Consider the following 14,350-nt stretch of genomic DNA (forward strand, 5'->3'; position numbering starts at 1 on the left):
CCGTTCTGTGGGATAAGACAGTATATACATTTAAAGACACGAATGCGACAAGGAGTGCATGGCGAGAAATGTGTCTTCAATTCAGAAACGATTATGACGAATTAGAGGACAACATAAAGAATGCAGTTTGTAAGTACCTGTATAAAAATTAATTAAGATAGGCTTAAGGCTCTGGAGGGTGGGAATGTTTCGGCGGGACTTTTACCATAATTTATTGTTTATACCCCCTTTTTTCGAGGCGATAAATTTAAAATTGTATTGTGTGGTCCATGATACATGCAGCATGTATCGTCCTATATATAGGATACAGTGAAAGAAAGGGTTAAGGGACTAAAACCCCCCTTAAACCACACGAATAGGGATTTGGGGGGGGGGGTAACTATGTTCCAGTTGTATCGTCTGACTGCATGTCTGTATACTCTATTTTTCGGGGCGAGAAATTAAATGGAAACATTTAATTTCTCATTTAATTTACCAGGGGCTATGGTTTAGTGAGAATTAATAATAAATTCATTATAGAAAAGTTTTTTATCAAAATTACTTTTGATTTAGGGATGCAAGGGACATTCTAATCCTGCACTTGACAGAGTTAAGACGTGGCTTAGTGATTAGTGATTTTGCCATTAGCGTGATATTACGCCGTGCGAAGTGCTTTAGGTAGTGGAGATCCCTGGAGTATACAGGTAATTCACCGTTTGTTTTAATAGTGTTTACTATTGTAAAGAGTTATTACTTGGCAATTAACCCTCATTTCATCCTTTTAGACATAAAGCTCATGGTAGGGTCTATGTCGGGTGTTCGAACCTGTATAAGTCCGCTTTAGCGTATGCTAGGGCTCCCGTGGGTGGCGATAAAGATTTTAAGGGACAAATATTTAATTTAATATTGTGATTACAATATAGTTTGAGGGTGACAGGGTTTTAGCGAATATTTTGCCGAGATATTGGGTTGGTGTTAAGAACTGCTGCGGGCAAAGTTGAACCCGTCTCGGCAGGTCGTGCAAACACGAGGTCGGGTGGAGCACGCTAAGTATATATCTAAGAAATATTCTAAGTGTGACGAAAACTGCAACATTAATTTGTTTCAAAATTTCGTGGAACGGTCTTTCGTAATTTTTAAATTTAATTTAATTAGCTGTTCCCAGGTGTGAACGATGATGATGGTACAGTAGCGTTGTTGGTTACCGGTACTGAGTTCACACCTGATTCACACTACATTTTTGCGTCCATACAAATCTGTACCTATGCTAGGTTATTGAATTAAATAAATTATTTTTTTATCTGAACCCTGGAAACTTCCCAGCACGCCGACTTGAGCGATCCGCTGGCGAGAGTTGGTGACGTCTTTCCCGCTATAACTACGGAATAGCGTACTATATTCCTTGCGGGAAAAACGGCCCGTTACAACTCTTCAACATCAAACTCTTGCACTCTCTGTTCATATCGAAACAACTACGCTGTTGCGTTTAGACGGCGACGGAGAGTTTACCGTTCTGTGTGTACACTACGGTTTGCCCATGGGCGGCGACGGCAAATAATCCGTGACGGACAAAACCGCCGTGTGTGTCCCCGGCCTTAACGCCGGTTACACACTGGGCGGTTTCTGCCGCGGCGGTAATTTCGCCGTCGCCGCCGTTCGAGCAGTAGTCTATAGACTTAAATGGAAGCTTACACACTGGGCGGCAGGAACGCCGCGCGGCCATATTGCCGTTGGCGGCAGCTGTGCAGCTGTCCACTGCCACTGCAGCGGGCGGTTTTTCTGCCGCCTTCGGGCACGCAGTGGCGTACGTGACCAAATGCATGTTTACACACTTGGCGGTGTTTTTGCCGTAGCCGCCAGTCCCCAGTCCACCTTTGAGCTGGTTCCACAGACGTGTTTTATTTAAGTTGGTCCGTGTTTTCCGTTGAAAATGAGTGAAAGTGAAATGGGTGATGAAAATGATAGTAGTCGGAGTGGATTAATTGACAATGATTTATTAATAACTTTAGTTGAACAAAGGCCAGTGTTGTGGGACAAAACTCTGGACGCGTTTAAGGATCGTGATGCCACCAGAAAGGCATGGTGTGAAGTTTGCAAAGAACTAAGAAGCGATTTTCCTGACTTGGATGACAAAGGGAAAAATTCATATGGTGAGTAAAACTATGTACTATTTATATTTAACATTGTGTTGTTTCCATGAACTAAGAAACAATAAAATATTATAATCTGTCAGTCATATAAAATAATATATAAAAACGTGCCGTTGTATGGAAGGCAGACAAGCTGACTTCATATCTTCGACATCTGCCAGGGAACACTGCCGACACTTGAAACAAAGTATTTGCACATTATGTCCCTCACATTGTTTGCTGATAGACCTCCTCGTGATGTCCTCTCCTCTCGAATGTCTTCCAACCCAGTGATTGACATAGTGTCCCCAATTAAATACCCGTCTCTGTCTCGTACGTAATTGTGAAGAACAACACATGCCTTGACGATATCCGTTGCAAACTCTGGCTGTACATTGATTGGTCTATGGAATATCCGCCACTTGTTGCTAAGTATACCAAATGTACACTCTATATATCTACGTGCTCTGCACAATCTGTAGTTGAATATACGTTTTTCAACAGTTAGATGGGTACCTGCGTATGGTCTTAATAAGTTTCTGTGGAGACCAAAAGCTGCATCAGCAAAAAAAAAAAAAATAAAAAAAATAAGGCACCTTAGGACTTGTAGTTGATGGTAAACATTTCTCATCTGGCATATTTAGTGATTTGTTATCTATTGATCTCCATAACTGAGTCTGTTTAAAAATAGAAGAATCACAATCCTTTCCATAGCTTCCAATATGAACGTACGTAAACCTATATTTGGAATCAGCTATACCCATCAATACAATCGAGTGATAGTCTTTGTAGTTAAAATACATTGACCCACTTTCAAAAGGTGCTACCAAACGGATGTGTTTTCCGTCCACTGCTCCAATACAATGTGGAAAATTTGCTGCTGATTGGAATCCACTGGCTATTTCCTCGAAATATTCTTTTGTAAGCTGTGGCATACATAGTGGTTTCATTACTAGCCATATAGCTAGACACACCTCCTTAACAATCTTTCTTATAGTAGATATTCCCAGTCTGTACGTATAATGCAGATCGGTAAAAGTACATCCTGATGCCAAATACCTGCAAAATAAAACGTAATTAATTTACATAAAATATAGACAGACAGACGCTAAACGTAATTTTCCAATATGGCCGCCAAAATTAAAATTTCAAATGTAAACACCCCACTTTTTATAATTGTTTCTTGGTTAGTATAATAAATTTAGGGGAAAAAAAAAAATATATATATACATAAGTTATATAAGTATTAGAAATTTTGTTTTTTGTTTCAGGAAAGGAGGTTTTAAAGAGATGGAAGAATTTACGTGATTCTTTTGCAAAATCGGAAAAGAAAATGAAAGAATGTAAGGCAAGTGGTAGTAAAGCTACCAAAAAAAGGAAATATATATTCACGAACGAAATGCAATTTCTGAAGAAGGTATACTCTGCAAGGGAGGTAACCGACAGCCACGACAATGAAGAATGCGTCATTGAAGACGGTAAAGATAATGATAAGGACAAAATTGACCCTCCGGCAGCAAGTGAGAAGAGAGCCCCCACCACTAGAAAATATAAAAAAATGGACGAAGTAGATATAAAAATCATACAAGCACTTGATACTCCAAAAGAAAAGCCCAACAGTTCGATGTTATTTTTTGAAAGTCTTCTTCCGATGATCGAAAATTTTAACAGAGACGAACATATTCAACTACAAATTGGTTTTCTAAATGTTATATCAAACATTGCCAAAAACCAAACACAAGTTTTTCCGCACCAAGGCCAGCCAACACCAGTTGTACAACAACCCGCGCCTTACTACCAACAACCTTACAATGTTCCTAGTACTTCACAACTTCATTATTATCAACCTCCTACAGTACCTTATACCACAAGTCAAACGAACCTGTTTCCCATACCACCGACCCCAGTAACAAACTTTCCCCGCACTGCTACTTCCATTCCTGAAGAACGGATCAATGTTCGCCAGTTTGTTGAAAATTTTAGTTCAATGGAAGATAACCCCGAGAGAAGTTCCTCAGCCCACACGGATACGTCATCCCTCGATATGGATTTATATCCAATGTGAACAATATAACAGTACTATGTATTAACAATGTACTTATGTTTGTTTTTTAATAGATTTTCTTGTCTGACTCAGTTGTTTTGTTTCGACTACCTTTGTTGTAAAATATTTTAGTAAATAGAGCATAAATTGGATGTAAAAAAGTAACATTGAAGGTTTTCAGATATTTATTAATTAACAGACAAAAGAAAGATGTAAATAATACAGTTGTGTAATAATTATTATAGGCAGAGCACATAAAATACTACTTACCTTAATGTAACAGCAAGCATTTCCACAGGCTGAACACAATTCCTCAATCGTGTGTTTTCTTTTTGGATGCTGTCTTTCAGGTGATTAAGTAGCTCGTCAAAAGACGTAATGGACATTCGAAAATGATTAAAAAATTTAGTCTCGTCATTCCTCAGGTCTTCAAACAATGTGTAAAACGTTCCACAATCTTTTCTTCTTAGGTTTATCGGATGGATCCAAACACTACGATTTTTCATTCTCCTCTTTCGTCTACGATTGAACAATAACAAAGCCAACAGTTGTTTTCTGTCCATTTTATTACTCAGACTCAACCTACCCCACTATGACCGAGGATGAATAAATACAAATGATATAATTTTGTTCCCATGTAATTCGGTGTTTTGCTGGCTTTTGTTAGTCTATGTTGGTTTAGATTAAAGTTTGATTTTACTCTGAGGTTGTGATCGTGACAGTTTACTCTGAGTTGAGGTGGGTTTGATTTGATAAAGACGATGCTTTCGTAAAGATGAGGATGTTAATGTGAGGATCTCGTTTTTGAAAAAAGAGAGGTTTACAGTGTTCTTCTTGATCAACTTGTTCCAGGGTTCTTATGGTTTTTTTCCTTTGAACTAGGTTAATATGTGTCATTACCGATAACTTTATGTTGACCCAATACCAATTACTGTTTGAATGTAGCCACCAAAAACCCAAAAAAATAATTTTATATATTTGATCTTTTACCTTAGTGAATATTTGCAAGTTTGTTATAATTTAAAGTTTGTAATTAAGTTTTAGGTTTTGCCTTAAATTGGTCCACTACACAGTACATTCATCTCCGTCTTACAACGCATTAAGGTGAGATGTGTAATTGTTATATTATACCACGTTTCAACAAATGATATCACCACACAGTTAGGTTGACGGTTTACTATTCATTTTCTGCAGAAATTTCTAAATTGTTGATGAAATTACATTTTTTTAATTTTTAACTTAAATGTAATGTTAAAAGTAATAATATTTGCTGCTTTTATAGTTTTCATGGTGGTGATTGAATATGTAATTGTTCTAGCTGAGAGCTCAAGTAGGACAACATGGTGGCGAAAAAGGTTCCAAGTGGAATGACACTCACCCCTCCATGGTTTACGGGCCTTTTAGTCAGCCGCGCAAGTGATCTTCATACATGGGTACAGGCTTTTTAGTCAGCCGTGCCAGTGACCTTCATACATGGTTTACGGGCTTTTTAGTCAGCCACGCCAGTGACCATCATTTACACATGCACAAGGAGTAGCTCAAGTCCCTCCAGATTTGAGCGCCTCAATGTACAAACACATTAAAAAACCCTACTCCAGTTGGATCTCAGCCACCATGTCCTTCGCATCGTGTTTCGACTGGGTATTCTCTTCAAACGCGACGAGCCGTCGCCATTTATTGCCAAGACCAGGGTTGTATTTCTTAAGCCGGTGGAGCCAATGAGGAACTTCAACCCATGGATCTAAGGTTACCACCAAGAAAAACAGAATATGCCACCATAAAGGTATGTAGTGATAGTGGAGAGGGGAGCGCAACACATGTGCACCATGTGCTACATGTGTTCAGTGTCCAAGATGACCTTTCTGGTGCTAGTAATTAATGATTTCATTCAAAATTATTCATGGTGCAGGATATGTTCATTTTTTAAATTGAGTGTAGAAGAAGACAACGATAGTGATAGTGATTATGGAGTTGAGATTTTGGTGAGTTTTTTTTTTTAATTTTAAACCCATATGGAAGTGTATCATAATTGCTACTATGTTTCCTCTTTGGTCCAGTAATTTTAAACTGTTTAACTTCATTGATTGTAACTATGTTCCTATCCTTTGTTCGTCTGATTCTATTTTCTATATTTTCTGATTCTAAATTATTCTATTATTAAACATTAGATTAAAAATAATTCTAAATTTAACTAAAAAAATTAAAAACGGCAAACGTATTTAGAATACCTGAATAACGTTAATCATAACATAAATTGGATTTATAATTGAAAACTAAAAATATGTCTTTGATCTTTTGTTCTATGCTAAATTTGTCAAGTATGAACCACACCGATATTTCCCTACCACAACTCTCTATCCAAAGTGGTGGAATGGGAATGTATAAACCACCATCCTATCCTAGTACCAGCACAGTGTTTAGATAACCACTGGTACGTTTTCGAGGTTCAAGAGTAAGCATTCTTTATTGGTAAGTACTTTTTAATTTTTATCTTACTTATGTTTACACCCTTATTAATAAAAAAAGAAAAGATAATATAAAAAAGATAGGCCTAAATTAGATCTTTCAAGAGTAAATCTATATTTATTGATAGAATTATAAAAGACTTTGTTAAAAGTATTGAAAATAAAATTAATCATTTAATTATTCTTATAAAAATTAAAACAAGGTTTAATCCAATAATAGCTAGAGTTTGCAATATTTTGAATAAAGAACACACACTTCTACCACAATTGCATTGTAGATTTGAATCAATTCTTCGACTTTTAAGAAATTTAAATATTAAACTAAAAGATCTCATAAAAATCAAACTTGAATTCAATTTCTCACCTGTTTTCATAAATAAAAGTTTACAATAGAAAACTTCTTGTCTGAGAAATGAACAATTGAAATTTTGTATGTCATATTCCAAATGCTTCCATTTAGGAAAGTAAAGTTGATTAAAGATTCATATTTTTGGTGGCGTTTTTTTAAAACACAACGACATTATTCTCAGACCAAATTTTAGCAATTTTACCACTGCATATTTACAATCTAAACAAATTGAATCTCCTGAGTATTAAGTATTGGTTCATTTAGAGGGAAGCAGCTATTCTTAGGGTTACTTTTTCAATTTCATATTGCAAAAACCGTTGCTGCAACCTATAGATTTAAAACCGAACAAATTGTTACAACAACAAACAGCTTGTAAGGTTAATTCTGGGGTTTTAGTAACATACATAATTTTATCATAAATAAAATTGTAGAGTATTCAAAAGAATTTATTTTAAAATTGTTTCTTTACATATAAAATAAGTTATTAGCGCTTGTTAAACCTTAAAGCACTTGGTAGTACTTAGGTAGCACTTGGTGGTGGCTTCGGCCTTACGAAAGATCTGATTCTCTAACACTATCCCTTTCTCCGTCGCTTAGTCTCACAGACACGCCACTCACACAACTTCTATTAACATCTCCTTCCACGATGTTGTCTCCTATAGATGCTCCCTCTGATGCTCAATCTGAGTCATCGAGTCTTCTAGCTCCCGAGCAAGCTCTCCCCACTGCTTCAGCCCCACCAGCACTTGTCCCTGCATATGCTCCCACTGCCCAGAAGACACCACAGTCACGCAAGCTTGTAAAACACAAGCCTACAATCAAGTACAATATCGCGAATTTGCAAAAAATCGCTCAACCTTCACCATCTTTATTGACGACGAAATCCACTGCGCCCCCCTCCGAACCTAAGCCAGTAGGAACGTTCTTCACTGGACTCAAAGTGAAGTCAAAACTTTATGTCGATAAAGGCTCCGTATTCACAGTCGACGTCCAGCCAGATAAGCGTTTTATAACGTATTATCTCACCTACACGACCTCCGAGAGCCGCGAAGAACACATTTTGTAACTACACGACTAACAAGTTATTTAAACACTCTACTGACATGCAAAGTCCCTAGTGACCTAATCACCCCTCTGGAACAGCTAGCTCCAGCTTTTGACCCACTCAGGCTTAACCTTGAGTTCGTCCCGAGCTTTGCTACTTTCTCCACATCCATCGACTTCGGTCGATCTATTCCAGCCTATGTATATTTTATTATACACAACGTTCTGGCTGAGACGGATGATTTTGACACTGCACAAGACGTCATTAACCGCGTCTACGCCACACCCTTTGCTCAATTTGGACAAACCCTTTGTCCAATTAGTTTTCTCTTCGGTCCCTTATACTGATGGCAACTACATAGTATGTAGCCATAGTAATTGGTTCAGAACTAGCTTTGAAACCGCGCTGATGCCCGTCATCGGTTACGTTTCTAGTGAACGTCCCACCATGTCGCACTACCCCATTGCGATTCCTACTTTTGAAAACTACAACGTTAATCCCTATCTCTACCTAACTGTTGGAACGCGCGCCAACGTTCCAATTATCGTAGAATTCGCTGAAAATATCAGCCAGTACTTTGATACCACTGAGCCGTCCGCACAAAACCTTGGACAACTCTCATCAAAAGTCTCTGGGCTGACTATTCTAAGCCATTCCCTCGAACGAGCAACGCTCCCAAGCTGGCATTCCCTCCCACTAAAACCAGAGGCGAAGCACCAGTACAAGAAGATATCGGATACAACCTACGCTTCAACTGTTAAATTTCTCACATCGGCACCATCTTTCACAGGAGAACTAAAATATCCTACCAAAGCTGATTCGATTCGTAAAGAACTTTATCTAGTGACGCCTACCACCTATGACCCTAAAAAGAGTCCAGTAGACTATGATACATTCAGCACCTCACATCACGTCCTCCCAGACGTTTTCTGGTTCCAACCTTACATCAGGTCAACCAGTCTGCTGAACCATACTATCATTCTAGGACTGAAAATAGAGTCCGAGGAATTTGACGGAATAACAATTCCGCTCCCTAACCCTCGAGCGACTCTCATCGACGAAAATTCGCAGTATCTGCAAGGTACCGTCCCAATTACGTCTCTATAAATAAGGGTTAGAACCAATTTTTGAAAGCAGCACTTTAATGTAGCTGGTGATGTGGATGAATAGTTCACTGATTTGGTCTTCATCTTCAGCCAAAGTTTCAATGTTCAAATCATCTTCACTTGATGTACTTACAATTCGATAAAAATAAGAATCAAAGTCTTCTTTCTTCTTCTGGGTTTCTTGCATGAGAGTCTTTAAGGCTTCGTGTTGCACAACTGTTAATGTTTCTTCTTGTTCAACATGTTGATCCACGATGTTTCTTATTTCGTTGATACGAGTTTTAATAAAAGATGTGAGTCGTGTATGAGTTTCAATTTTAAAATCACTATTTGGAGATGCCATTGTACAAAGATGATGAGATAAATGTAAAAAATTCACAAAGTTTGAATGAGTGGGTTATGAGTTCCAATGTGGAAATAAGAGTTCAAATGGGTAAGGGTTCAGAGGCACAGAAAACAATGGGTAAAATGAGGAAATATTGATCTATGAAGAGTTTTAGTGGCAGAGAGTAAATCCAAATCGCTTAAGTAATATCTTGGATCGAAGGACCAATTAATAATGTGGAGTGTTTGAGTAAATTAATGGAAAATTAAGAGAGAAAAAATAAAAGTCATGTTTACAAGAAGAACAGAAAGGAATAATGTTTATTTATATAATACAATGAATTATCTTTAAATCATCAGCTGTTTTAGTAATTTAAAAATTCTAAACAGGCTAAAGAAAAATTTTAGATATAAGAACTGAACAGCTGTATGTAGTTTATTAAAAAATGATTCTATTAAAAATTTTAATTCTCTAAAAGATTCTTAGAAGTTTCTAAAAGATTCTTCTAAAAGATCATCAAATATTGAATAATGTTAAATTTTTACTCAGGAAAAAAAACAACTCACCAAAAGAAATTATGATTTTTAAATCAATTATTTAATTTTTTCTAGTTCTTCCAGAGGCCAAGTAATGGTTACACTTCTTCTAAACTAAGCTATTAGTAAACATTAGATAAAAATAATTCTAAACTTAAATAAACGGCAAACTTATTAAAAATAGCTTAATAACAATAATCATAATATAAATTTTATTTATAATTGAAAACAAAAAATATGTCTTCGATCTTTTGTTCTATCCCTCTACACAATTTTCTAAATATGTCAAGTATAAACCACACCCATATTCCCCTACCACAACTTTCTATCCAAAGTGGTGGAATGGGAATGTATAAACCACCATCCTATCCTAGTACCAGTACAGTGTTTTTTAAAATTTTAAAAATTACATTCTTATTATTAAAATGTATGTTCGGTATGTTTATACGAAATACACTTGTTAGAGCAATTATAGCACTAACTCAAATCATTGTGTTCTTTGGTGTATTGATGCAAGCCAAAAATACATCACCATGTTCGGAAATTACAGGAACTTATTTGGATACAACGAACCAAAAAACAATCGAAATCGAGACACAGGTATAGGACGACGTGACTACACACAGATACGACTTCGTGGAGGATCCACAATTATTACGAACGCTTTTAAATCAATCTCACATAATGCTGGTGATCATAATCCACAATTGCAATGTGATAGTTAAGCAACTGTAGGTAATTACTTAACTTATGATGATGCTGTTGATATAACCATTGATGTTAATGAAGAACTGCATGCTATAGTTTTTTTCTAAAACTACTCGAAGAGAATTAATGTTAACATTATGTCGTGTGTGCCTTAGTGTGTTAGGATCCATTGATGAAAATAGCTGGTATGCGCCAAGTGATTCTTTTGATATATACGCCCCTGAATATAGACCTTTATATAATGTGGTTATGAGATTACATAGAATGTCTCAAGTATATTTAACCGGTAATGTTACTTCAGTTAACGCACGACATGCTCAAATGCGTTTGTTATACTCTTGGTCAAAGAAAAAGTCTGTACATATAGTATATATTGGGACAGAACATTTACTAGTACTCAGTATGGATCATTAACTTTTCATGAAGAGGATTTGTACGCCCATCTAAGTAAAGTTAATTTCTTTAAATGGTTGTTGCATCCTAAATACAGTTTTAATAGTAATGTTTTTTATATTATAGACGGTTTAGTATATAGTTACTTTTCACTTTATGGTGCTTTTGGTACTAGAGTACGGGCTACTTCTAAACCAGTTTCTATTTACACACTACCTAATGGAGATCCTACCACTGTTAATACTAAGGTCACTCGTGGACATGATGTGATCGATACGTTTATTGTTGCCGAATTTCTTATTTGGTGCTTCCAAAATAGAGTTCCATATGATCTACCTATTTGGTTAATGGTTGATCTAGACACCGAGAGCCCAGATCATGAAATTAGATTGTTAGCTGATAATGTAATGTAGGTAACAACAACCCTAACATGGGCCCCAGTCCATCCAGAACTTCCCGTTGGGTCTCACCCTTCGGGCACAGTTTTAAAGCACCTCCCCCTTGGTCATTGTAGTCCCGACGCCATTCACTAAGCCTCCCCCATACAGACTAGGGTGACTACCCTCACTATAATAGTCTAACTGCCCTGTATGAAACATTGTATTATCCTCTGTAACTTTCCATTGAATCATCGCGCTTCCCAATTGATCTATTCATAGGTCTAATGTGGCTTGCGGTTGGGGGATGGCCACTGACGCAACCCACGGTTTATATAAAAGGGGCTCCTAGCCCGGTGTTGTCATTCGACTCGTACCGCCGGTATGCTGCTCGTCTTAGGTAAGTTCTCTCATTATCTCGTGCTAGCTCTCTCTCTCTTGTACAAGTCCCTTTGAAGTATTAAGTATGTTAGAGTCTTTTAGCCATTAATCATTGTAATCACTTATCATATCCTTACTGTAATGCCATAACTTGTTGCTGCCTTAAATAAATAATGTGCATTCGCATACACCTCCAGTGTAACATTGCTCCAAGCTCCCAGTTTCTCAACAGCCCTTCTGGCTAGATAAGCGACCACAACATTGGTGTCAGGTGTAAAAGGATAGGGTTTAAATAAGGAGGAGTATGTCTTAGATCTAAAGATGAATTCCACTTAGTTAATGTAGATGAATAATTGTGAAGACGTAGATTTTTGTTTGATATTATTTTGCATTCATGTGTGTATTTGGTTGATAATGTTGTTACGTATTTAAAAGACTGTTGACAAATTATGAGGCAGTATTAACATGGAATTTAGCAGTATTACATATTAGGGCCATGGCATTATGCTACCAGTTGTGTAAACAAGAAATCTTTAATTGATTTTATACCCTTCTGAGTTTTTAAAATTGGTTTTACCAGTTTTTATTTTCATTTTGTACAAAGTTATTGTTTCCCTGTTCTTGGTAAGGGCGGTTAATTATGAGTCGTCCGTTATCCGGTATGGTGTACAAGAAATGTGACTCTTGCAAAAGGGTTTCAACATGTATCCAACCGCTAAGGGATTGTTATCAAAACGGATTCTATGACATATGTTGTGGATGTGTATGTTTGAACAGCTTCTACTGGAAATTCAGTAACAACCAGAGTGGAGACTGCCCTCACGAAGCATGGGCAGAAGAAAAAGTGGACAAACAGATCCTGCACAACAACGAGGAAGACAGTGCGACGGATTTGGGGGTCACAACACCACCCAATACTTCCGCAACAGTGGGGGAGAACCTTTGTGGAATATGCCAGGGTGAGTTCAATATCAAAGCGGTCGTCACTAGTGGAAATGCATTTTGCTTAGGATGTTTGGACACATGGAGAAGACGCAACATGACCTGCTGCCCCGTCTGCCAGAGACCGGATGTTATCTAGTTACTGTATATTATCCTTGTATTATATTGCAAGTTTTTATTCATATTGTTGTAAATATTTTGTATGTGTTAGTACCTGTTGATTTTAACTGTTGTATTGATTTAGAGTAGTGATGTTGATGTCAGTTGTGATAATTTTTATAATATCTTGACCAATGTGAAGGATATATGAAAGATAGAACTAGGATAAAATATGCTATGCCTTAGATAAAATATATTATTATAACTCATAACCAAGACCAACGATATATGTAACTGTTCATTTTGTTTGTACTCTCTATTACTGAAATAAATTGAATAAAAAATAACTATTAAAGAAAAACACGAGACTATCAAAGTGGGTGTGTAATTAACACTCATTTGGATAGTCTCGTGTTTAAAAAAAAAATGTTTTATTTTGTATCGGGAAACAGATCGATTGCGCCTGATATGATGGTTATAACAAGAATATCCTATATTAGTGCTTAAAAGATTTGTTTCTTGTAGCGCATAAATTCCTTAAGTACAGACAACATGTGTTTTACTTGATTGAACCTTTTGTCAGACCGTTTTCATGTTGAAAATTAAAAAGAGTAACATTGCCTTTATGGGTTGTCAACTACCATTTAAATATAAACAAAAATATTTATATAAATTAGAATTTAAACTTCTGTTTACGACGCTGTTTTTAACTATTATCATTGACTATTCAATCAACCACAACTGAGCAAGAATTGGTCCACCGGTACTTGAATGAATAATTTACAAACTACCCGTATTGTATTAATAAATTTGACAATCTATTTAGCATTACAATTGAACCTTACGCCAGGCTGGTTATAGTTCTTAACCACGGAGGCTTCTCCTATCGGTTGAATCGGGAATCCGATTGAATCATATCCACTTTAAGATAAATCGGAAGTACGATTGGTAGACCCCCTCTACCAGGAAATCGGAAGTACGATTGGTAGACCCCCTCTACCAGGGGGATTGGGTTGCCCCGCCCCCAAACCCCCAACCAACCAAGAGGCCTTAAATACGGAGCGTTCTAGCCGGATCCATCAGTTGTCAGTCAGCAGTGCAGTTAGCTCGATCAGTGCGGGTCAGTCCTGTGTTTGTTAAATAAGTTTTATCGTGTTGTTTGCAATACATATTTTACAGTTTCACCCCTATATTAAATTTCAATTTAAAATTCTTAGTTCAATTTCGTATTAAAATAAAATGGCATCTAGATCGTCTGTCTACGAGGATGAGGTGGACAACATGAGACCGAGGGAGTTGAAGACATCGTTGGACGAGTGCTACATCATCGTTGTCCGGATGATGGGGAAAGGCTCCTATAAGAGGTATGTGCCGGTGGACGTGATGATAAGAAGACCGTTGGATGTAGAAGGCGGGAAGATTATACGGATCCAGCGATCCGATGAGGACGGGCCAGGTATCAATAGCCAGGT

At 37.1% G+C, this 14,350-nt stretch overlaps 1 protein-coding gene across 1 annotated transcript; it reads left to right on the forward strand.

Annotated features, from left to right (window-relative positions):
• Positions 1-1,909: 1,909 nt before the first annotated feature.
• Positions 1,910-5,572, forward strand: LOC129005813 (uncharacterized). Its single transcript, XM_054434822.1, has 3 exons — positions 1,910-2,129; positions 3,380-3,675; positions 5,471-5,572. Exons 1-3 carry the CDS (start codon positions 1,910-1,912, stop codon positions 5,570-5,572), a joined length of 618 nt encoding a protein of 205 aa, XP_054290797.1.
• The last annotated feature ends 8,778 nt before the right edge of the window (positions 5,573-14,350 follow it).

This window comes from Macrosteles quadrilineatus, unplaced genomic scaffold (assembly GCF_028750875.1).
Source record: "Macrosteles quadrilineatus isolate MER2022 unplaced genomic scaffold, UCM_ALF_1.0 Scaffold_35__1_contigs__length_1230758, whole genome shotgun sequence".
In the NCBI taxonomy this organism is placed as follows: Eukaryota; Metazoa; Arthropoda; class Insecta; order Hemiptera; family Cicadellidae; genus Macrosteles; species Macrosteles quadrilineatus.